Source organism: Diabrotica virgifera, chromosome 1 (assembly GCF_917563875.1).
Source record: "Diabrotica virgifera virgifera chromosome 1, PGI_DIABVI_V3a".
In the NCBI taxonomy this organism is placed as follows: domain Eukaryota; kingdom Metazoa; phylum Arthropoda; class Insecta; order Coleoptera; family Chrysomelidae; genus Diabrotica; species Diabrotica virgifera.
The window spans coordinates 154,768,606-154,789,619 of NC_065443.1; the positions used below are offsets into that span (position 1 = coordinate 154,768,606).

The 21,014-nt window shown below is 32.3% G+C and overlaps 1 protein-coding gene across 1 annotated transcript in view; it reads left to right on the forward strand.

Annotated features, from left to right (window-relative positions):
• The window catches only part of LOC114334398 (chitotriosidase-1), a 63,477-nt gene extending 42,716 nt beyond the window's left edge, over positions 1-20,761 (forward strand). The window contains exons 5-7 of the mRNA XM_028284435.2: positions 114-243; positions 4,039-4,224; positions 20,400-20,761. Of these exons, the coding sequence (XP_028140236.1) occupies positions 114-243; positions 4,039-4,224; positions 20,400-20,642 (559 nt within the window). The 3' untranslated portion in view covers positions 20,643-20,761. The remainder of the gene's footprint in view (positions 1-113; positions 244-4,038; positions 4,225-20,399) is intronic.
• Positions 20,762-21,014: the final 253 nt, after the last annotated feature.

Here is a 21,014-nt window from a genome sequence, read left to right on the forward strand (position 1 = left end):
AAAGCATTGGTGCAGAAATTTGCGCCTACTCCGTTAATTTATTTGTATTTTTCATCCTCATCTACATAGTATTTCAACATTTTCAATGGTGAGTTAATTAAATGAAATTTTAGGTTACTAGATATGCTCAATGTTATGGTTTTTGATTACCATGGTGCTTTTGACGATTATGTAGGACATGTCTCACCACTTTATCCCTCTAAAGTTGATTACGATTATTATGATAATAGCACATACAATGCAGTAAGTATCAAAAATTTATGGTAAAATTTAAAGTAATAAGGCGAGGACAAGGCGAAAAAGGCGGATTCGTTGGAAAAATATTCACATGAGATTTTTTTGCATAATCACATTCGTGAGATACCCCAGAATAAGGTTCAAGAAGTTGCCCATGCGAAAAGTGGTCCAATTTTTTTTAACAACTTTTTTTAATCAAATTGCAAAAATCAATATTTTCGGAATGGACATATTTTTTTAGATTTTTCGGATCATTTTGGACAAAAAAGGTCTCTTGTAATTTTTCTCTAAAATTGATCGTGTTCGAGTTATAAGCAATTTAAAATTTGGAAAACGCGAAAATGGCCATTTTTAAGACCTAATAACTCGGTTCAAAATTATTATTATTTAGAAAGTCAGAAAGTGACTAAATCAAATTTAAACCCACCCTACATGATCCTGAAGAAATTTGTGTCATTAATTTATTACTAAGCTGTTATTTTTAATTATTAATAATGAGCGATAAGATCGTATTGACGCGGCTGTAAATGTGAGTGCGAGTGAGATGCGCCATTGAACTGCCTGAATGGCATCTCTTTCGCACTCATCATGGACGGTCGCCTAATATGTGCATGGCGCTCATTATTATAACTTAAAAATAACAAATTAGTAATCAAATAATTACAAAAATTTCTTTAGGATCTTGTAAGGGGGGATTTAAACTTAGATTTAGTCGCTTTCTGACTTTCATAGTAATAACTTTTAATCAAGTTATTAAGCCTTGAAAATCGCCATTTTTCGTTTTTTTTTTTTCAATTTTAAAATGCTTTTACCTCGAAAACGATCAACTTTAGAGAAAAATTATAAGAGACCTTTTTTATACAGAATGGTCCAAAAAACTTAAAAAAAAAGTGTCCGGGCCGAAAATATTGATTATTGATAATTTGATTAAAAAAAAATTGTTAAAAAAAATTTCGACCAATTTTCGCGTGGGCGAGTTCTTGAATCTTATTCTGGAATGTCTCATGAATGTAATTATGCAAAAAAATCTCATGGGAATATTTTCTCCAAAAAACCCTCCGTTTTCGCCTTGTCTATGTGTAAAAAGTTTTAGTATACCTTCAATAATTGAAAAACATATATATGAAAACGATAAAAAACTTTTTGTTTTGTACTTAAATTTTTTTCCTGTTTCGCAAATTTTGAGCATTCACAATTTTGTAAATAGCAGTGGCGGATCTGGGATCTGGACATTTGCTTTGGGAGGCGAAATTTGGCTTAGGGGGAGGAGCTTCCAATGAAACACCAATCAAAAGACATAATAAAAAGATAAAGTTAAACTACATAAAAGACATAAATAATAACTTATTTGCATTATTTCCTCCATTTTCTTAACTAGCGTGTTTATTGGGTTAAATTTGTCTGTCTGTGGTTTGAGTTTCATGTCAGCTAATATATTTTTATGTTTCAACAATTTTTTTTAATTTTTGACTTTGTTAGGGGGGAAATTTTCCCATTTTCCCTCCCCGTAGATTCGCCATTGGGCCATAGAAATTTAAAATATGTCTGGAATACTCGAGTATGAAAGTTTCAATTTTTCTGCATTATTTGGGTCCATAGCGTACACAATAATTGAGAACACAATTCTTAATATAGGGGAGTGCATATAGATTTTCATTTCGGAAAAAATCAAACAAGATAGAACTTTTTGTAATTTTATTAAGAAATAAACAACATATCAAAAAGTTCTACTCGAGAAGTGGGTGCTTCATTTTTTATTAAACAAATGAACTGCGAAATTAGATGTTTTTTTTAAATAACTCCGAAAATATAAATTGTAGAAAAAAACTGACTTGACCGTTGAAAAATTCAGAAAATTTTACAAAAAAACCTTGTACAAAGATTTTTTCTAAAATTAAATCTGTAGCTTCTATAATTTTTTATCTATAACTCTAAAGTCACCCTTGTCACAAACATTGGCGCACTGTAAACTAGCGTACGGCGAAGTGCACGGTTGAGTTATTTTAATGTAACTCTTTAATTAATGGATTAAATGAAATTTTATAAATTGATCATGAAAGAAGAATAACTTAGCTATCTTATGGTTGTAATAAAAAGCAATAAAATGTATGGGCATCCTTACGGTGTGGGCGGAAAGTGAGACTTACATGAATTTGGTTTAAAAATGATTCAAAAATGTGTAACTAATACAATTTTTCTTATAAAACTCTCAATTTTGCACAGTTTACCTATCAGACATCTTACTAAACGATGTTTCGCTCAAAAAAATCTCAAAAATTTAATTCAAATGATACGACGACGTCTCAAATAATGTAATTTTTGAAAACTTCGTAGTTTTATAGAATTACCACCACTTTAAGACGGTATTACTCAAGTTTGAACATATTTATTACAGTTTTATAAGTGCTTTTTTAAAGCCTAGGATGTAATCTTTAAAATGAACTGAATTATTTTACTTTAGAAATAAAATAAACTATTTCTTTTTGAGAAAATTAAGGAAGATAACAAAAATGTAATACAAAAACCGAAAATTACCAGTTAAAAAAATGTTTATACAAAGTGATCAAAACTTTTTTCTATAAAACTTACCTAAAATACATTTAATAATAAGCTTTAACAATAATAAATGTTCAACAAAAAAATTTTTCAGCTCTTATACATACAGTATGTCTGCGTAACTTGAAACCTATTAATAACTCTGTTATTATCAGTTTTACGAAAAAAAAGGTATTCTTTATAAAATACTCTGCATCGTATATAATCTAAGATACAACCATCAAATGTCAAATTTTATTAATTTTGTACGAGGTATGTCAAAAAATATGAATTTCACTCAAGAGTAAAGTACCTATATATTTCACAATATCGAAAATTGTTATTAAGAAAAGTTGTTTGGAATTAAAATGTTTCAGTGTTCAATTACATCCTTCTAATTAAAATATTGTGAATAATAAAGGCACTTAGCTCTTAAATAAAATTCATATTTTTTATATACCTCGTATAAAAATGCAAAAGTTTTATATCTGTTAGTTGTATCTTAGATTTTAGACTAGGTAGAGCATTTTATGAAGAATAACTTTTTTTCGTAAAATTGATAATAAACTAGTTATCATAATTGTAATAAAATGATGATGAGTATCCGTAATTTAGGAAAAAATTGAAAAAATTTTTTCGATTTGAATGATGTAATTGTATATTAAAACATAGTTTTTAATTTCAAACAACTTTTCTTAATAGCATTTTTTTATATTCTGGAATATGAAGGTAATTTACTCTGTAACGAAATTTATATTTTTGACATAACTCGTATAAAATTGATAAAATTTCATATATGACGGTTGAGTTTTAAATTTTTGACTATCCAGAGCATTTTACGAAGAATAACTTTTTTTCGTAAAATTGATAATAAAAAAGTTTTGCATGTGGTTCCTAGCTACGCAGACATACTGTATAAGAGCTTCTGTATAAGAATTTTTAAATTGTAATGCCATATTCGGATTCAGCATAATCAAAAACAAAGTAAAAACATGTTTGATCAAAGTAAAATGATGAATTCAACGATATTTTTAAAATTATTTATAAAAATCAATTGTTATTGTTTAAACAATTAATAAACAATAAGCGGCCAAATCTGCGAGTAGAACTTTTTACTTTAACGTGTATATAAACTAACAAAAAAAGTTTCAGAAAAATATAAGCTTGTTTGAATTTTTCCGAAACAATGCATGTTTTCGTTCTAATTGCACTCCCCTAATAATCAAAAACTTGAGTTAGTACAATATAAAATATACTTTATGATAGGATGCAGGAATTCAATATTGGCTGAATGGTGGTGCAGACCCTGCAAAAATAAACATGGGTGTTGTCTTGTATGGAAGATCCTTTACTTTGGCTGATAAAAATAATACCGCCCTTTATGCTCCTGTCCTAGGTGGCGGTGAAGAGGGACCTTATACACAACAATCAGGATATTTGGGATATAATGAAGTGAGTAAAAAACTTTTCGAGTTATTTTTCATATTTTTTGTTATACTGTATTCACGAGTCGAGTAAATCGAGCCTAAAAAATAGCACGTGAACACTAAATGCCACTTATTTATTCTCTTTACCGCCCATTTGATCGCCCGAACGCCCATTTATATTCTCTTTACCGCCCGTTTGATCCATATTTGATGAAGAGTACGAGCTTACTCGTATTGCTCTAAATTGTGGTGAATTAGACGAAAGAGTTGCAAAAATACCTTTTATGTAAATTGAATCGTTTTGCGGAATTGGTAACAGAAATACAATGCAAAAGATCCAATTATTAGGAAACCTTCAAATGTAGAGTACAGGGGAAAAACAAGGAATGCCACATTTTATACATATTGAGATAAACACCAATAAAGGTGTAATTCTTATGATACCTAAAAACTACTTAGGAGATTCTTAGCAGAATGTTAGCAATTGTTATTCTATAATCTTAATATAAAATCAAACTATATTAACTTATTAATTTAATGATGCACCAAAAAACTGCTAACAGTCCTTATTTTTGTTCAGTGGCGTGCGGATAATCCTGGTCCTTCGAATGGATAAAAATTCTTAGAAAATTTATATAGACTGATCTTTATGTTTATTGTCTTAAATCGATAGCCTAGTCGATAGTACTCAGTTTTTGCTACCACATGGCGAGAAAAGCCAAAATTAATGAAAAAGTGACGTTCCTTGTTTTCCCCTGTACTCTTCAAATGAGATAACTAAACATATTTCTAGGAAGCTTCAACCTACAAGAATTAAAGACGTCATTACTTTCAACAAAAAAGGTCTTCGTATGTTAATATTTACAGGCCATTGTCGATAGACAAAGCACCTGACAGCATTAAATAGATGTCGCAGAATGCAGATCTTGTTAGATAGAGGATAAAACGTCTGTAAATATACTTTCAAACTACTATGCCTTTAGTCCAGTATACCTAGATTTGTATGCATTTGTCTTTGAATTCATGTTCCTTTGCGTCTCTAATTATTCTTCTAATGGGGTTCTTGATAGATCTCCATTATCTTCAATGTAATGTACAATACCTTATACTTCTGGTTAGATAGCTGAATATTCTGTTTTTGCTTATTTATTATATTTTTCTATTTCGATTTTCTATTTTTGTCTGAACTAGATTTTTCAATCTAGTATTAATCTAGTTCAAGTGGTTTGATATTATAGCCTTGGAAAATGTTTAAAGTTACTGCAAATAGTGCATGTACTCGAGATAAATTATCATTGATAATTTATTATATTGTTGATCGAGATAACCAACGACAGGAGATAATCATGTTCGTCTCCGCCTCACTTTAATAATGTTTGCCGTAGTTCTAAATGAAATGCCAGAAAGAAATAATTTCAGACGACTGTCTATAAACCCCAATAAAATGTACCACCAATACAATATTGGTCTATAATATACACTCACCGGCACAAAAAACGGGCACCCTAAAAAATGGGCCATTTTTAATGACTTGTATTTCCTAAACCTGATATCCGATTTAAGTAATTTTTTTAATGTTATAGCCTTATTCGTTATCAATATCGCTGTAATAATATTGTTGCTAGACAGGTACATTGTCATTGTATACAGGGTGTACGAATCAAACTGTGTTTTTTCTCAAACTTTGGAACACCCTGTGGAATGTTCTAGCTTTTATAAAATACTGAAATTAAAACCCAACTATAGCCTCAGGTTTTCTTAACATTCTGTTTTTTGATTAATTCGCTTATGTTGGATAATAAAAAAGTTAGGCACTTTAACAACTACCCCTGTTTTTCGTCAATACAGGGTGTTTTTAAATAAGTACGGCAAACTTTAAGGGGTAATTCTGCATGATAAAATAATGACAGTTTGCTTTATAAACGTATGCCCGCAAATGCTTCGTTTCCGAGATAGGGGGTGTTGAAATTTTTCTTACAAATTGACGATTTATTTATTACTCTAAAACGGTTTGTGATGAAATTTGATGGATTTTAAGAGGAAGTTATTGCGCATTTTTTGGCATACAATTAAGAATTGTATATTCACCATTGGCGTGCATACGGGATAGATCTAAAATGTTTATACTCGTATGCACGCCAATGGTGAATATAAAATTCTTAATTGTATGCCAAAAAATGCGCAATAACTACCTCTTAAAATCTACCAAATTTCATTTGCATGTCTATAGTATCCTCCTCTACTTATAGCAGTTGTTATGTAATGTTATATATAGTTATGTCAGTTCATATTTTATTAGTTGTCAAAATATATTTATCGAAATGTCCTACTTATTCAATCTGAAGATATAATAAATTGGCGACGAGGTAAATCATTAAATAGCCAGATTTTTAAATTACATATCAAACATGGATCCAGATCAATTTAACTAATTTATGATGGTAAACCAGGAAATTTTAGATCAACTGCATAAAAGTTTGGCAAGTACTTCAAATTCAAATAATACTAATCATTTTATCTCTCTCCTGTCGTTTCCCCATTACTGAGGATCGTGATTTCTTCCAATATTCCTAACAATGTTTCTCCATTGGTCTCTATCTTCAGCTGCTCTAAGAGCTTCGCAGAATGAGTTTCCAGCTGAATGCTTTATTTGGTCAGACCATCTAGTTGGTGATCTTCCCCTTGATCTTCTCCCCGGAACGTTTCCAGAAACAATTAATCTCTCCAAACTGTCGTCACCTCTGCGAACCACGTGACCAAAGAATTGCAGAATTCGTTGCAGACATATTGTGGACAGCCTTTTTTAAATATTGAGTTGGTTTAGAATGGAAACGTTTGTCCTATGAGCTGTCCAAGGTATGCGCAGCATTCTTCTCCAGCACCACATCTCAAAGGCATCAATTTTTTAGCTCGCATGCGCGAAGAGTCCAAGTTTCTGCTCCGTATAGAAATATTGAGAATACAAGGGCATTCACCAGTCTCATCTTGATATTTTGAGAGAGAGATCTGTCTTTCCAAAGTTTAGTTAGGCGACTCATCGCATTTTTTGCCATACCAATATGTCTCCGAATTTCTGCTTCACAGTTACCATCGTTAGTTATACTAGACCCGAGATAGATAAAGGTGTTTACTATCTGGTATTCCTGTAATATGTTAGTCAGTTGAATAGTGTCAAATCTGTCGACCACCATTATTTTTGTCTTAGCTTTATTGATTTTCAGACCAACTTTATTGCTTTCGTAGTCAACTTTTCGCAGAAGATCAAACATTTCTTGCTCATTTGCTGCTATAAGTGTAGTGTCATCAGCAAATCTTAAATTGGAGATTTTTTTACCAGCTACTGTTACTCCACCGGCCCATCCTTCTAAAACCATCCTCATGACATGTTCACCATAAATGTTAAATAAGTCAGGTGACAACACGCATCCTTATCTAACACCTCTCTCGGTCTTGAATTGGTTTGAGAACTTCTGATCTAGTCGTACTGTCGCTATATTAGACTGGTACAGATTTTTAATAAGTGTAACCAGGTGCATTGGTGCGCTCATTTCTATTAAAATTGACCACAGATTTATCCAGCTTACACAATCAAATGCCTTTTGGTAGTCAACGAAGCATATAATCATAGGTACTTGAAATTCTCTAGACTTTTCAATGAGTTGTCTCAGGTTCAGGATTTGTTCCCTTGTACCTTTACCCTTTACAAACCCCGCTTGTTCCTGAGGTATTTGGTAATGTAGATAGGTTTTTAATCTGTTTTTGATGATATGCAACAAGATTTTACTAGCATGTGTTATTAGTGACAGTGTGCGGTAGTTTTCACATCTGGTAGTAGTTCATTTTTTGTGTAGTGGGATATAAATTGAGGTACACCAATCAGATGGCCATTTACCTGAATTCCAAACAGCGACACAGATAGAATGGATGATATGTAATCCTTTGTCACCTAGTAACTGTAGTATTTCACATGGTATTGAATCAATGCCTGGGGATTTATTTCTCTTTAGTGATTTAATTGCATCTTTGACTTCAGCGAGTAAGACAGTAGGTTCTCTAGGGTAGTCAGAAGGCCACTGATTTTCTGCTGATACTTCGTTATTTTTATATAGCTCGCCACAGTAGTTTCGCCATGTTTCCAATATTTTATCAGTATCGTTCTTTAAATTACCTTCCTTATCTATTACAGACCACGTTTGAGGTTTAAATTCTCTGGTAAGGAGTTTTCATCTTCTGGAATAAGTCCCTCGGTTCTTTTCGACAGCCATGTTCCTCTATCTCTCTGCATATTTGAGAGATGTAATCAGCTTTATCTTTGCGGCACTGTTTTCTGATTTCTCTCGATAACGCTCTGTATTCATCGTTTGTTCCGTATCTAGTTTTATTTTCTTTTCTGCGTTGAATCACAGTCCACGTATTATCGGATATCCATGGCTTACGGCCAGTGGAAACCGCAGCCTCACAGTCTTTTGCAGCCTCGATTACCTTATCTTTGAGATAGATCCAAGTGCTCTCAGGCTCACTATCTACTTGGTCTAAAGAAAGAGCATCTTCTAGGTTTTGTTGGAAGTCATTGATTTTTGATGGACTTAGAGACATGGCTTTTCTCTGGGGTGTTCTTTTGGGGACTTTGAAACGAAGTCGAACGTTCAATACCAGGAGTTGATGATCGCTTCTACAGTCTGCGCCAGGATATGTTTTACAGTTGATGGGCGACGACTTCCATCTTGATCTTATTAGTATGTAGTCTATTTGATTCCTTGTTCATCCGTCTGGGCTGCGCCATGTGTATAATCTCTGTGGATGATGTTGATATAACGTGTTTGTAATTGTAAGATGTTGTTCTACACAGAACTACACTAGACGGTCGCCATTCTCATTTCTCTGTCCCAGTCCATTTTTGCCCAGCACTCCTTCAATATTTTCATTAGATGACCCCACTTTGGCGTTAAAATCTCCTAAAATTATGACGAGTTCACGATTCGGAATAGCGCGAACAGTTTCTTCTAGACGACCATAGAACCTGTTGATGTCTTCTTCTTGTGCAGCTGTTGTAGGAGCGTATACCTGGACAAGGTGTAGGGTATTGGTGGATATTCTCATTTTAAGGGATATTATCCTGTCATGAATAGTATTATATCCAATTACGCAGTCGTTAAGTTTAGAGGGTACAATTATTGCGACTCCATTTGTACTTTTGTTATCTGGGCCTGAAAAATAGACGACGTTGCCAGCAGTTGTTTTAAAATGCCCTTTTCCTCTACAGTGAGTTTCTGAGAGTCCCAGTACCGAAAGATTGTGGTCTGCCATTTCTTTTTCAATGATGTGTAACTTTCCAGGGTTTTGGATCAGTCCCTGGACGTTCCATGTACCAATTCGCTGACATTTTCTTAAATTAAATGAAAATTTGGATTCAGTGGCACAATTTCTGCCAGGTGCCTGGTCCCTCACACCTTGGCAGCCGGTAGCAAATTTCACACCATCCGACCCGGAACCGAGATGGCGCCGAGCGTGAGTCGGGTCGCTACACATTCCATCTTCACTTACCAAAATTGTCATCGTTATGGGAAGAAATTCTCTTGGGAAAATAGTGCAGTGGTTTCCCTTTGCCTTCTGCACCGCTGTATATGTGCCGTTTCTGTGGCTATCATTCTCGCCGCATGGTCAGTTTTGTAACAGCCAGCTGCCACTGTCCAACCTATCACCATGTCTGGCTACCCTCACTTAGTTTAGCCTGCAGACCAATGCAGTTGCCCGGGATGTGGTACGTGGAGCCATAAGTGAGAGTTGAGTGCCTTATGAGGACCAGTTATCAAAAACAATCTCCCGTCTATGACGTTTGATGTGGTCGTTCCAATAAAAGGTGCTACCTCTATAACACACTCGTACACCCGATCATTTTATACATCTATCCAAAAATTTTAATGAACAAAAAGAAAACTTCAAAATTTACATAGAACGTTTCGAAAACTACCTTAAAATCAAACATGTTTTCGATGACAAGAAATTTGCTTTAGACTTATTATTGAACTCTATTGGCTCTGCAACTTTTCAATGCTTTCATCCTTAGTTGCACCTCACAAAATTAGAGATTTTGATTACAACACCATTGTAAAGAAACTTGATAATCTCCTGAATCCAAAGAAAAATATTCTTGTGTTGCAGCATAAGTTTCTTTCCTTATATCAACAAGAAAATCAGTCAATTTCCGAATATACTACTTCTCTAAAGCAAGCTACTCTTGAATGTGAATTTATCTCTACGTGCGAATGTCAGGCAAATATTTCTGAACATTTTTTACGAGCTCAGTTTATTCGAGGCATCAAAGATAATTTAATTAGATAACGTCTTCTGGAATCCAACGAAAAATCATTTGAAAAATTGGAAGAAAAGGCCATAATCTTAGAATCTTCAATTATCGACAGTAAAGAATTTTCGCCAATTAACAATTCTTTAACTATCAACCAAACCAATCAATCTAAACAGAGATCAAATTCAACGTTTCATATTAGGAAGCGTTCTCAATCTAGGTCAAGAATCAATTTTCAAGAATTGTGTATAGAAAATCGATGCCTACGATGTGGTAAACAACATCTTGTTAAAAACTGTAAAATCGATCCTGAACTACTTCAGTGCAAAGGTTGTGAAAATATGGTCACGTCATTTCAGTCTGTATTTCAACGCTTTTAGCAAACAAAAATAAAACTAACTCGACCCATCATCTAATTAATGAATATCAACCATCAACCAACAAAACATAACCAGAGGATACTTTTGGCATTAATAAAATTGTGGATATTTATGAAAATCAATCTTACACGGATGCTCAAAAGTTTTATGTGACAGTTCTTATTAAAAACAAACCGGCAACATTTGAAGTTGATTCTGGAGCAGGATTTACACTCATCTCAGAATCAAAATTTAAAGAACTAGATCTTAATTTACCACTTCAAAAATCCGATATTGCCTTTAGATCATATACAAAAAACGTATTTTATCCCCTGGGGAAAGCAAAAACATCAATACAATATCAAAATAAAATTTCAACAGAAGAATTTTACGTGGTTCCTGATAAATTAGACTCCTTATTAGGGCGTGTATGGATAAGACATTTAAACATTAACCTTTAAGACATCGATAGCTCAACAGGAATCAGACGAATCCAAAATATACCGGCTAATGAAGAAGAATTTGTTCAAAAATGTTCAGACATATTTGAAGAATCAATTGGACTTGTATCAAATTTTAAAGTAAATTTGCAACTGCGTAAAAATGCCAAGCCAGTCTATTTTAAAGAACGAGATGTACCGTATGCACTTAGGGAGCAAGTTGAGAAAGAACTTGACAACTTAGAAGCTCAAGGAATTATGTCGAAAGTCAACCATAGTGATTGGGGTTCACCACTGGTTGTTATTCCAAAAGCTGACGGAGGTGTGAGACTTTGTGTAGATTACAAAATTGGTGTTAATGAGAGAATTGTGTCCGCAAATTATCCAATCATAAAAATCGAAGATATATTGAATAGCTTAAAAGATTCACGATATTTTTGTCGATTGGATCTGTTCAAAGCATATCTTCATCTAGCCGTAGACGAAGAGAGCAGTATTATCCAAACTATATCAACACATCGAGGAACATATCAAATGCATCGACTGTCTTTTGGAATTAAAACGGCCCCTTCAGAGTTCAATCGAATTATTGATCAAATTTTATCCGGTCTATCAAAAACTCACTCATACTTTGATGACATAATTGTTCATGGATCCAGTAAACAAGAATGCCGACAAAATGTTCAATCTACACCTTAATCGCAAAAAGTGTGCTTTTTTCGAAATCACTACAGAATATCTTGGTCATCTTATCAAGCACAACGAAATTTTGAAGTCTCCAAAAAAGATTCAAGCTATTCTCGACATGCCACGACCCACAGATGTGGATGGAGTTCGAAGGTTTCTTGGTATGGTAATGTATTATACCCGATTTATTCCTAATGCTTCAACTAAAACGTACCCTCTACGGAAACTTTTACAGAAAAGAGCAACATTTATTTGGAATAATTCATGTGAAACAGCTTTCAACAAATTAAAAGAGGAAATTGCGAGTGATCAAGTTTTAATTCCATATGATCCAAGTTTGCCCGTAGTATTAGCTTGTGATGCAAGTCCAACCGGTGTTGCAGGGGTCCTATCTCATGTTACTGATGGAATCGAAAGGCCTATCGCATTTTATTCAAGATCTCTTACCAAATGTGAACAAAATTATAGTCAGTTAGACAGAGAAGCACTTGGAATTATGTTTTCAGTAAATCACTTCTTCATGTATCTTTTTGGGCGTAAGTTTAAACTCATCACTGATAACAGCCCTCTAACGAGAATTTTTCATCAAAATTCAAAATTACCTTCAATGACTTCTGCTAGACTACTTCGATATGCATCATTTTTATCAGGATTTGATTACGAAGTCGAATACAGAAAATCTTCTGATCACGTTAACGTCGACTGTTTTTCTAGAGCTTATATCAATCAACCTTCATCTTCTTTAGAAGAAAATCTCAACGAAGAAATTAAATCTATCTGTCATGAGTCAATAAAAGAAATTTCAACATACGATCTAACCTATCAAAATATCAAAGATGCCACAGACGAAGATCCTATTTTATCAAGAATTAAATCTGATTTAAAATCACAAAATCAAAATGAACATGATTTCACTTTAGAATACGAGATCGTTTTTAAAGGTCAGAGAATTGTTATTCCAACTCAACTCCAACGACTGGTCCTATCAAAACTCCACAGAACTCACATAGGCATTACAAAGATGAAACAACTTGCAAGAAATTATTGCTATTGGAAAAACATAGACAAAGACATTGAAATTATGGTCAGGTCATGTCAACCTTGCGCTGAAATTCGAAAGTCACCTTCAAAAGCTCCACTACACCACTGGGATACTCCAACAGAAAATTGGGACCGCATCCATATTGATTATGCTGGTCCATTCCAAGGTTTTTATTTTTTTGTTGTGGTTGATGCTAAATCACGATGGGCTGAAATCAAAGTTCTTAGGGATGCGTTAACATCAGAAAAAAACATCGATCTTCTCTTAGAGATATGTTCTACTCACGGATATCCTCAAGTTATGGTGTCAGACAACGCAACAATTTTTGTAGGTGATCAATTTAAATTTTTTTCAAAAATTCATGGTATTTTTCAAAAGTTTATTGCTCCTGGTCATCCTGCTACAATGGGCTTAGCTGAACGAAACCTTCAAACCCTAAAAATGAGACTAAAAGCTATGTCTACTGATCGTTTACCCATGAGTAAGAAAGTACAAGAAATTCTTTTAAAATATAGAGCGACAAGACTTTCCTGGGGAAAATCACCAGCTGAAATGTACCTGAACAGATGTTTAAGAATCAAACTCGACGCACTACATCCACCAAAACTTAGCAGATCAGAAAATCAACCCAATGGTGCAAGACAATTAAATGTGGGGGAGAGAGTTCAAGTACGGTATTACCAAGGTAACCAGGAACTTTGGAAATTTGGCACAATTGTTAAAAAGTATGGATTGTTACATTACCAAGTCCAACTTGATGATGGCTATTGTTTAAGACGTCACATTGACCAAATTCGTAAAACCATGGTACCTAAAAAGAATGTAACCTTTGTAAACGAACCAGAAGTAATTCATTATCAGCCACAGTATCAAGAACCCCCCTGCATCTTCTGCCATCTATCCAACCTCCAGTCCATTTACATCCAAATCCAATCAACGAAAATATAGATCCAATGATAGAACCTGATCATCCTGATAATGAACTGGTACCCATTAATGAACCTGCTGCGGTACCCATTAATGAACCTGCTGTTGAAGAACGTAATGATCTTCCACAGTTAAGAAGATCTGAACGGATTCGACTTTTCAAGTCAAGATTTTAGATTTAGGTTTTTAATTCTTTTCTACTTTTTTAAGTTCAAAATAGCGTGGGAGATTATAGTATCTTTCTCTATTTATAGCAGTTGTTATGTAATGTTATATATAGTTATGTCAGTTCATATTTTATTAGTTGTCAAAATATATTTATCGAAATGTCCTACTTATTCAATCTGATATAATAATATCACAAACCGTTTTAGAGCAATAAATGAATCGTCAGTTTGTAAGAAGAATTTCAACACCCCCTATCTCGGAAACGAAGCATTTGCGGGCATACGTTTATAAAGCAAACTGTCATTATTTTATCATGCAGAATTACCTCTTAAATTTTGCCGTACTTATTTAAAAACACCCTGTATTGACTAAAAACAGGGGTAGTTGTTAAAGTGTATAACTTTTTTATTATCCAACATAAGCGAATGAATCAAAAACAAAATGTTAAGAAAACCTGAGGCTATAGTTGGGTTTTAATTTCAGTATTTTATAAAAGCTAGAACATTCCACAGGGTGTTCCACAGTTTGAGAAAAAACACAGTTTGATTCGTACACCCTGTATACAATGACAATGTACCTGTCTAGCAACAATATTATTACAGCGATATTGTTAAAGAATAAGGCTATAATATATTAAACCAAGCTGAAAATGCGAGCATTATCATAACGAATACTTTGTTTATTTACGTATTTTAATTCATAATATGGAAAATTGCTATTATGAAAAGTAGTTTAGAATTAATAATTATGTTGTAATGTGCAATTATGTCATTCTAATTTAAATGTTATGAACTATAAAGGTAGTTTACTCTAGATCGAAATTCATATTTTTTATATACCTCGTATAAAACTAATAAAATTTTATATATGATGGTTCCATCATAAATCTTAGAACATGAAGAGCTTTTTATGAAGAATACCTTTTCTTTGTCAAATTAAAAATAAAAGAGTTATAAATGAAAATGTTGTTGGTATCCATAATTTGAGAAAAATCTTCAAATATTTTTTTCCATTAGAAAGATGTAATTGCACATATCAGACCATAATTTTTTATACCAAACAATATTATTTCATATAGGTACTGTCGGTTCGCTAAACTCAGACACAACTGGCTAGTGATTTTAGTCAATAATTTTGCTAATTGGGCAAAAAGAAAATGATTACTAATTAGTTAATAATTACTAAATGATTAGATTATATATACTAAATAATTAATTACTAATTAATTAAAAAACAAAAAAATTACCTACTAAAATCACTAGCCAGTTGTGTCGAGTTTAGCGAACCGACTATATTTTAATTTCATAGCAAATGGAACAGTCCATTTATCATAAAGGGGAGGCCGTATACTCGTATAAACCTTTTTAAAGCTGTTAATAAATTATTGATTTTAAAATATACTCAAATTGTATTTTTGAACATCTTATTTATTTTATATAGGTAATAATTAAATTCACTATCAAATGTCATTGATGTTTTATTAATACTTAGTTTGACATTCACGAAGTGTCAAACTCAAATGTAAATAACCTATGCTTTGCTTAACAAATCGAGATTAAAAAACTAGCCTACTTAATAGCAACGATTTCAGCTGGACGTGTAGTGTGTCGGCAGAAAATAAAACGATTGTGACGTCACATTTTAGACTTTGAGGTCGATTATACGAAGACGGTTAGAAATATCGAAATGCCGTTTTCAGATTTGGATTCAGAAGAAAAAACTACATAAGAATTCATCGATAAATCTGATCTGAGTATTGCAGGAGCGGCAACGCAATAACACACAGACTTTTGTGAATTTATAAACGAAATGTTTTCGTGCCTCGAAATGTGCCCGTTTTTTGTGCCGGTGAGTGTAGATTATTAGGCAAATATTCTCTCTCTCCTATGCCCTCCTATTCTCCTACAGCCTAAGTCGGGCCCTGGCCTCCCCCAGCATCCGAGTTCACGTATATCTGTCTCTGTCTGCTCTCATCCATTTGTCCACCCTCAATATCTCTTTAGCATTTAATATTTACGCTATTATTTATACAACTCTAATATTTATGCTATATTTTCCTTCCAGTATGATGTTGGGTTGCTTTAATTTCATTCATATTCTTCATACCAAGGTCCTGAGCAATCCTTACTCAGACGTTTACTCACCTACCTAACATCGGAAAAAAGAAAGAAATAAATTGAAATTTACTTAAAACACAATTACTCAACACTTTATTGCTTCGTAATATTTACATTTTTTTGAGTTCCAATAAAATTGGAATACAAAATAAATTCTGTGCTTCCGCTGATTAAACAATTTATATCATGGTTTGACCACGATTCAATTTTGTTTTGGTTTAGCGATAGTTAGCGATATTGGTGAAAGCAAGTAGGTCCAAGGTGTAAACAATTAGATACAGAAAGTTAATTATTATTAAACATTATCTTATTTTTATCCTACATTACAGCAGTAGCTTGAATGTTTTTATCCTTTAGTTCTCTCTTGATTTTTTTTATTCATTTTTGTCTTCTTGTTTAGGTTTATGATACGAAAAATTTTTCATAAATATTATTTAGAATGTTGTCTTACTTATTTTATCTTGCTTTTTTATCTGAAAATGATAAATTGGCCGCTTGTTGATCTTTTGTTCGTTGTTTCGGTTTATTTTTGAAATATCAAATTTTGATTATCATGTATTTTGAAATACAATATTATTGTTAAATACATATTATGTTTATATGGGATTAAGCCATAATTAATTACTGTAATTAGAATTACATCTTATAATTCTTATTTGACGTTTTTGATTTCCGCTAAGGAAATTGTTTTTAATAGTTATTTAAGCTCGGATTTATAGGCAACAAAAACTGAAGAAAAAGGCGCCTATATAGGCAAAAATTTTTATTAAAAAAGACAGGAATATCAACATTTAGGCAAAATATAGGCAATAAAGGAATATAACTTATTATTTATTGTACAAAGTGAATTAACGTAATATTAACTTAAGGCAGGTATATTTACACATCATAATCATAACATTAGTATAAATAAACTAGTAACTAAATAACTGTTAATTAATAATTAAACATTGTAACCACTTAAAATTTTATCATTAATAGAAACAACTAAATGTTTTTCAATATTTTCGGTCTTAAAACTATGTCTTCGATCACTTAAAATTAATTTGTACATTGAAAACGAACGTTCGACATCGACAGATGTAATTGGAGCATATTTCAGAGCGGATAATAAATCTGGCATAATTTGTAATTCCTCGGAAAATGTCCCATTCAAAACTTTAGCAACATTAGATAAAACGAAACACCTTCATTCTTGTCGAAAACATATTTCATTTTTTTAAAAATTAATTGACCGTTACTTCCAGGTGCCGATTTAATTTTCGTCTTTAAATTATCTATTAATTTTACTGACTCACATAAATTTATCTCTTGTTTTTCTAATAAGGTAATTGTGGTAACTATTAATTTATAATTGTCATTGATATAAGCGAGTTCCTGTTTCAATTTGGGATTTTTTAATATTTTTTTTGCTTCTCGAATGGCTTCGGAAATATCATCATCAAATTCTGACATAGGTAAATAATTCTATTTCATTGCAGTGTTCAAAGTAAAAAAAAATGCTTCTAGCCAGGTTCCCCACCTTGTAATTACTGGTTTAGATGACAAAGGGACACCGGGAAGTCTTTCTTTATATATTTACACCCTCAACGGAGCCTTTACAAAAACTTTTTTCATAAAATTTATAAAATTATTTACCAACGGAAACAGATTTCTTATTTCTTCAGCAATTCTATTTACCCCGTGGGCTACACAAGTACAATGAATTAAATTAGGATAAAAAATCTTTAAATTAACAGCAGCTTTTAACATATATGCCGCAGCATCTGAAAGCATTAAAACTATTTTATTCACTGGTATAGGGTTGGGTAAAAAGAGGTTTGTTAAACTATCTTGTATAAATCGACTTATTGTTAAACTGTTTGTTTTTTCCAATTCTTTAACGGCAACTAAATAAGGTTTTTTCGCAAAGTTTGCGTTCAAAATTCCAATCATTAAATTAGCTATATACCTGCCGCATACATCTGTCGTTTCATCCACGATAATATACAAAAAATTGCCCTCTAACTCCCGCTTAATTTTTGAAATACATTCCACATAACATTTTTCCACAGTATGTTTTCTCAATGTACTCTCGTCCGGTAAGGATTTATTAAGATATTTTTCGAAAAAGCATTTAAAACTAGGGTTATTAACTTTATATAGAGGAATGTTGGATGCAATCATCATCTGGCATAAATCAAATTTAAATGCGTCTTCCTCCTTTTTTTTTGAACTGCTTAAACTATCCCGCAGAGATATTTGGGCTAACTTAAAGGAATTTAATTTTTCCAAATTACGTTTATGAAGTGGGGTTCCACAATGCTGGTCAATAAAGTACTTTTTTCTACTTGAAATCTGAGAATTAAAAAAAAATAATTATAATTCTAAAACCTCTTTAGAATTTAGTTATGTTGTGGGACGAGAAAAAAGGGAAAAAATAAAACTTACCGATTTGCCGCATGGTTTACAAAATGCTCTATCTCCTTCTAGAGAAAGTTCCGAATAAGGTGCGATCCATAGCCTTAATTTAGATGTCATCTTTTCACACAAATGTCTAAAACGTTTTAAAACGTGTTCTTTGCTTTTCGATATACGCAACAAAACTAAACTAGGATATAGCAATTTATGACTAAACTCTGATACAGTAACCGACTGTACAACTGATAATAAACTAATAAAGCTTTGGATTTCCAAATAGTTAACCCTCAAGTCTCGATCAGGTACATTTTCCTAGAAATCTGTTATATAAACAAACCATTGATATTTTATTATTGACCCAAAATTTTATTATAGAATGGTTTAGTAATAGAATAATATCATGGGTAGTACCATGAAATTTTAAAAAAGGCACAAATAGGCGGAAGTTCCGAAAAAAGGCAAAAAGTGCAAAAAACAATTATAATAGGCAAAATAGGCAAAAAAGGCATTTTGCCTATAATCCGAGCTTTAGTTATTTATGTATCAAGGGCGTAAAGTAGGCGTTTATGGACCGCGACGTGTAAGTAAGAGCCCGAGCCGATAGGCGAGGGCTATTAACACGTAAGGTCCATAAACGCTGTTTACGCCCGAAATACATACAAATTTTTATGCACGACTGTTTTAATGATCATTTATTAATAAAGATACAAAATTCCTTGCATGATCGTCTTAGTGATTATTTTTTAATGCTTCTTTTTCTTTCCACCTTTTGCGAGCAATTTATTATAAATACCGTTTCAAAAGTTGCATGAATTTTATAGCTCAATTTATTAAAACTGATCCTGTATAACAATTTACCGAATCATTTGTATTGATTAGTTAATAAAAAAATGTCATATTGAAAGAAATATGTGTAAGAAATAATAATATGATATTTAGAACAGTAATCTCTATAGCTATGTTCGCGTTACCCTAGCAACAAAATAAATAAGTCAGGAATAGTAAGTCGCCATTATTTATCGTATTGAAAGTTTCATAACACATTTTTTAAGAAGTTCTTTTATAATGGAAACTAGTGACGATGAAACATTTTCTGGAACACCACCGGAAATTTTTAAAGCAGCAGAAGATACAAAATTAAGTTTACTACCCGCTAAATCTAAGAAAATATACGATAAGGTCTACGATGAATTTGTTAGTTGGTGCAAAGTAGCAAATCCTAACATTTCATTGTTCAAATTGTGTTATAAATATAAAATTATAGATGTAGAAAACTTATGTTTGATTGCTAAAGTTATAATTCCTTTATTAAAATAAAATACAATAAATAAAAACTTTGTGTTTCACTAACCACACCCGCCATCTAACATTACCGTCCGGCGGGCAATAAAGAAGCCCACGGGCGCTAAAGTGGCACTTTACGCCCGCCAAATAAATACGTAATATGGACTTTACCGCCAGGTCGTGCATAAAAAAGATTATTTCAAGTCAATGAGCCAATATTAGTAACATATCATTAATTAAAGATTATGTAATTTAAAATAATAAGCTGTTATTAATTACAGCTCATTAATATTTTAAAATAATCTTTTTTGAAAATGATTTCCTTGGTTGGAATCGAAACGTCTGATATCAATTATTATTATAAAATGTAATTTTCATTACCATGCATTGTGGCTTAATCCCATGTAAACATAATATATAACTTAGACATACCATAAAAAATAATTTTAGAACAATATATCGTTTTCAGATCTGCAAATACTATACAGACTCAACTTATGTATGGGATGAAGAACAGAGAGTTCCTCACAGATATTGGGATGACCAATGGGTAGGATTTGAAGATGAGAAGTCTTTAACCGAAAAAGTAAACTATGCTCTTGAAAATAACTTAGGAGGTATGATGGTGTGGTCACTTGATTATGACGATTTTAGAGGAGCATGTGGAGAAGCATATCCATTATTAAAAACTGTAAATAAAATAAATGGTTAGTGTAGTTTTTATTATTTAAAATCTAGTAACATTTGTTTTGTATATTGTTTAAAATCTAGTAATTTATTATTACATATACATAATTCCCTTAATTAACATTAAAAAGTGAAAATGTTTAAGTTGTTTATTTATAGTCCTGTTCCCCATATTGTTGAATATAAAAAAGGAGGATATTAGCTCATTTTACTCTATCTGCAGCAGTGCCGGTTTAACCTAACTTCGGGCCCTGGGCGCTGGATGTTTAGAGGCCCCATTCATTGCTATTCGTTGTCAATTTTTTTAACAAGAAAACACATGCAATAACTATAAAGGTTTATTGTAAAATCTAAAATAATTTTTTTTAAACAAGCAAGAAAAATAGCAAACGTAAAA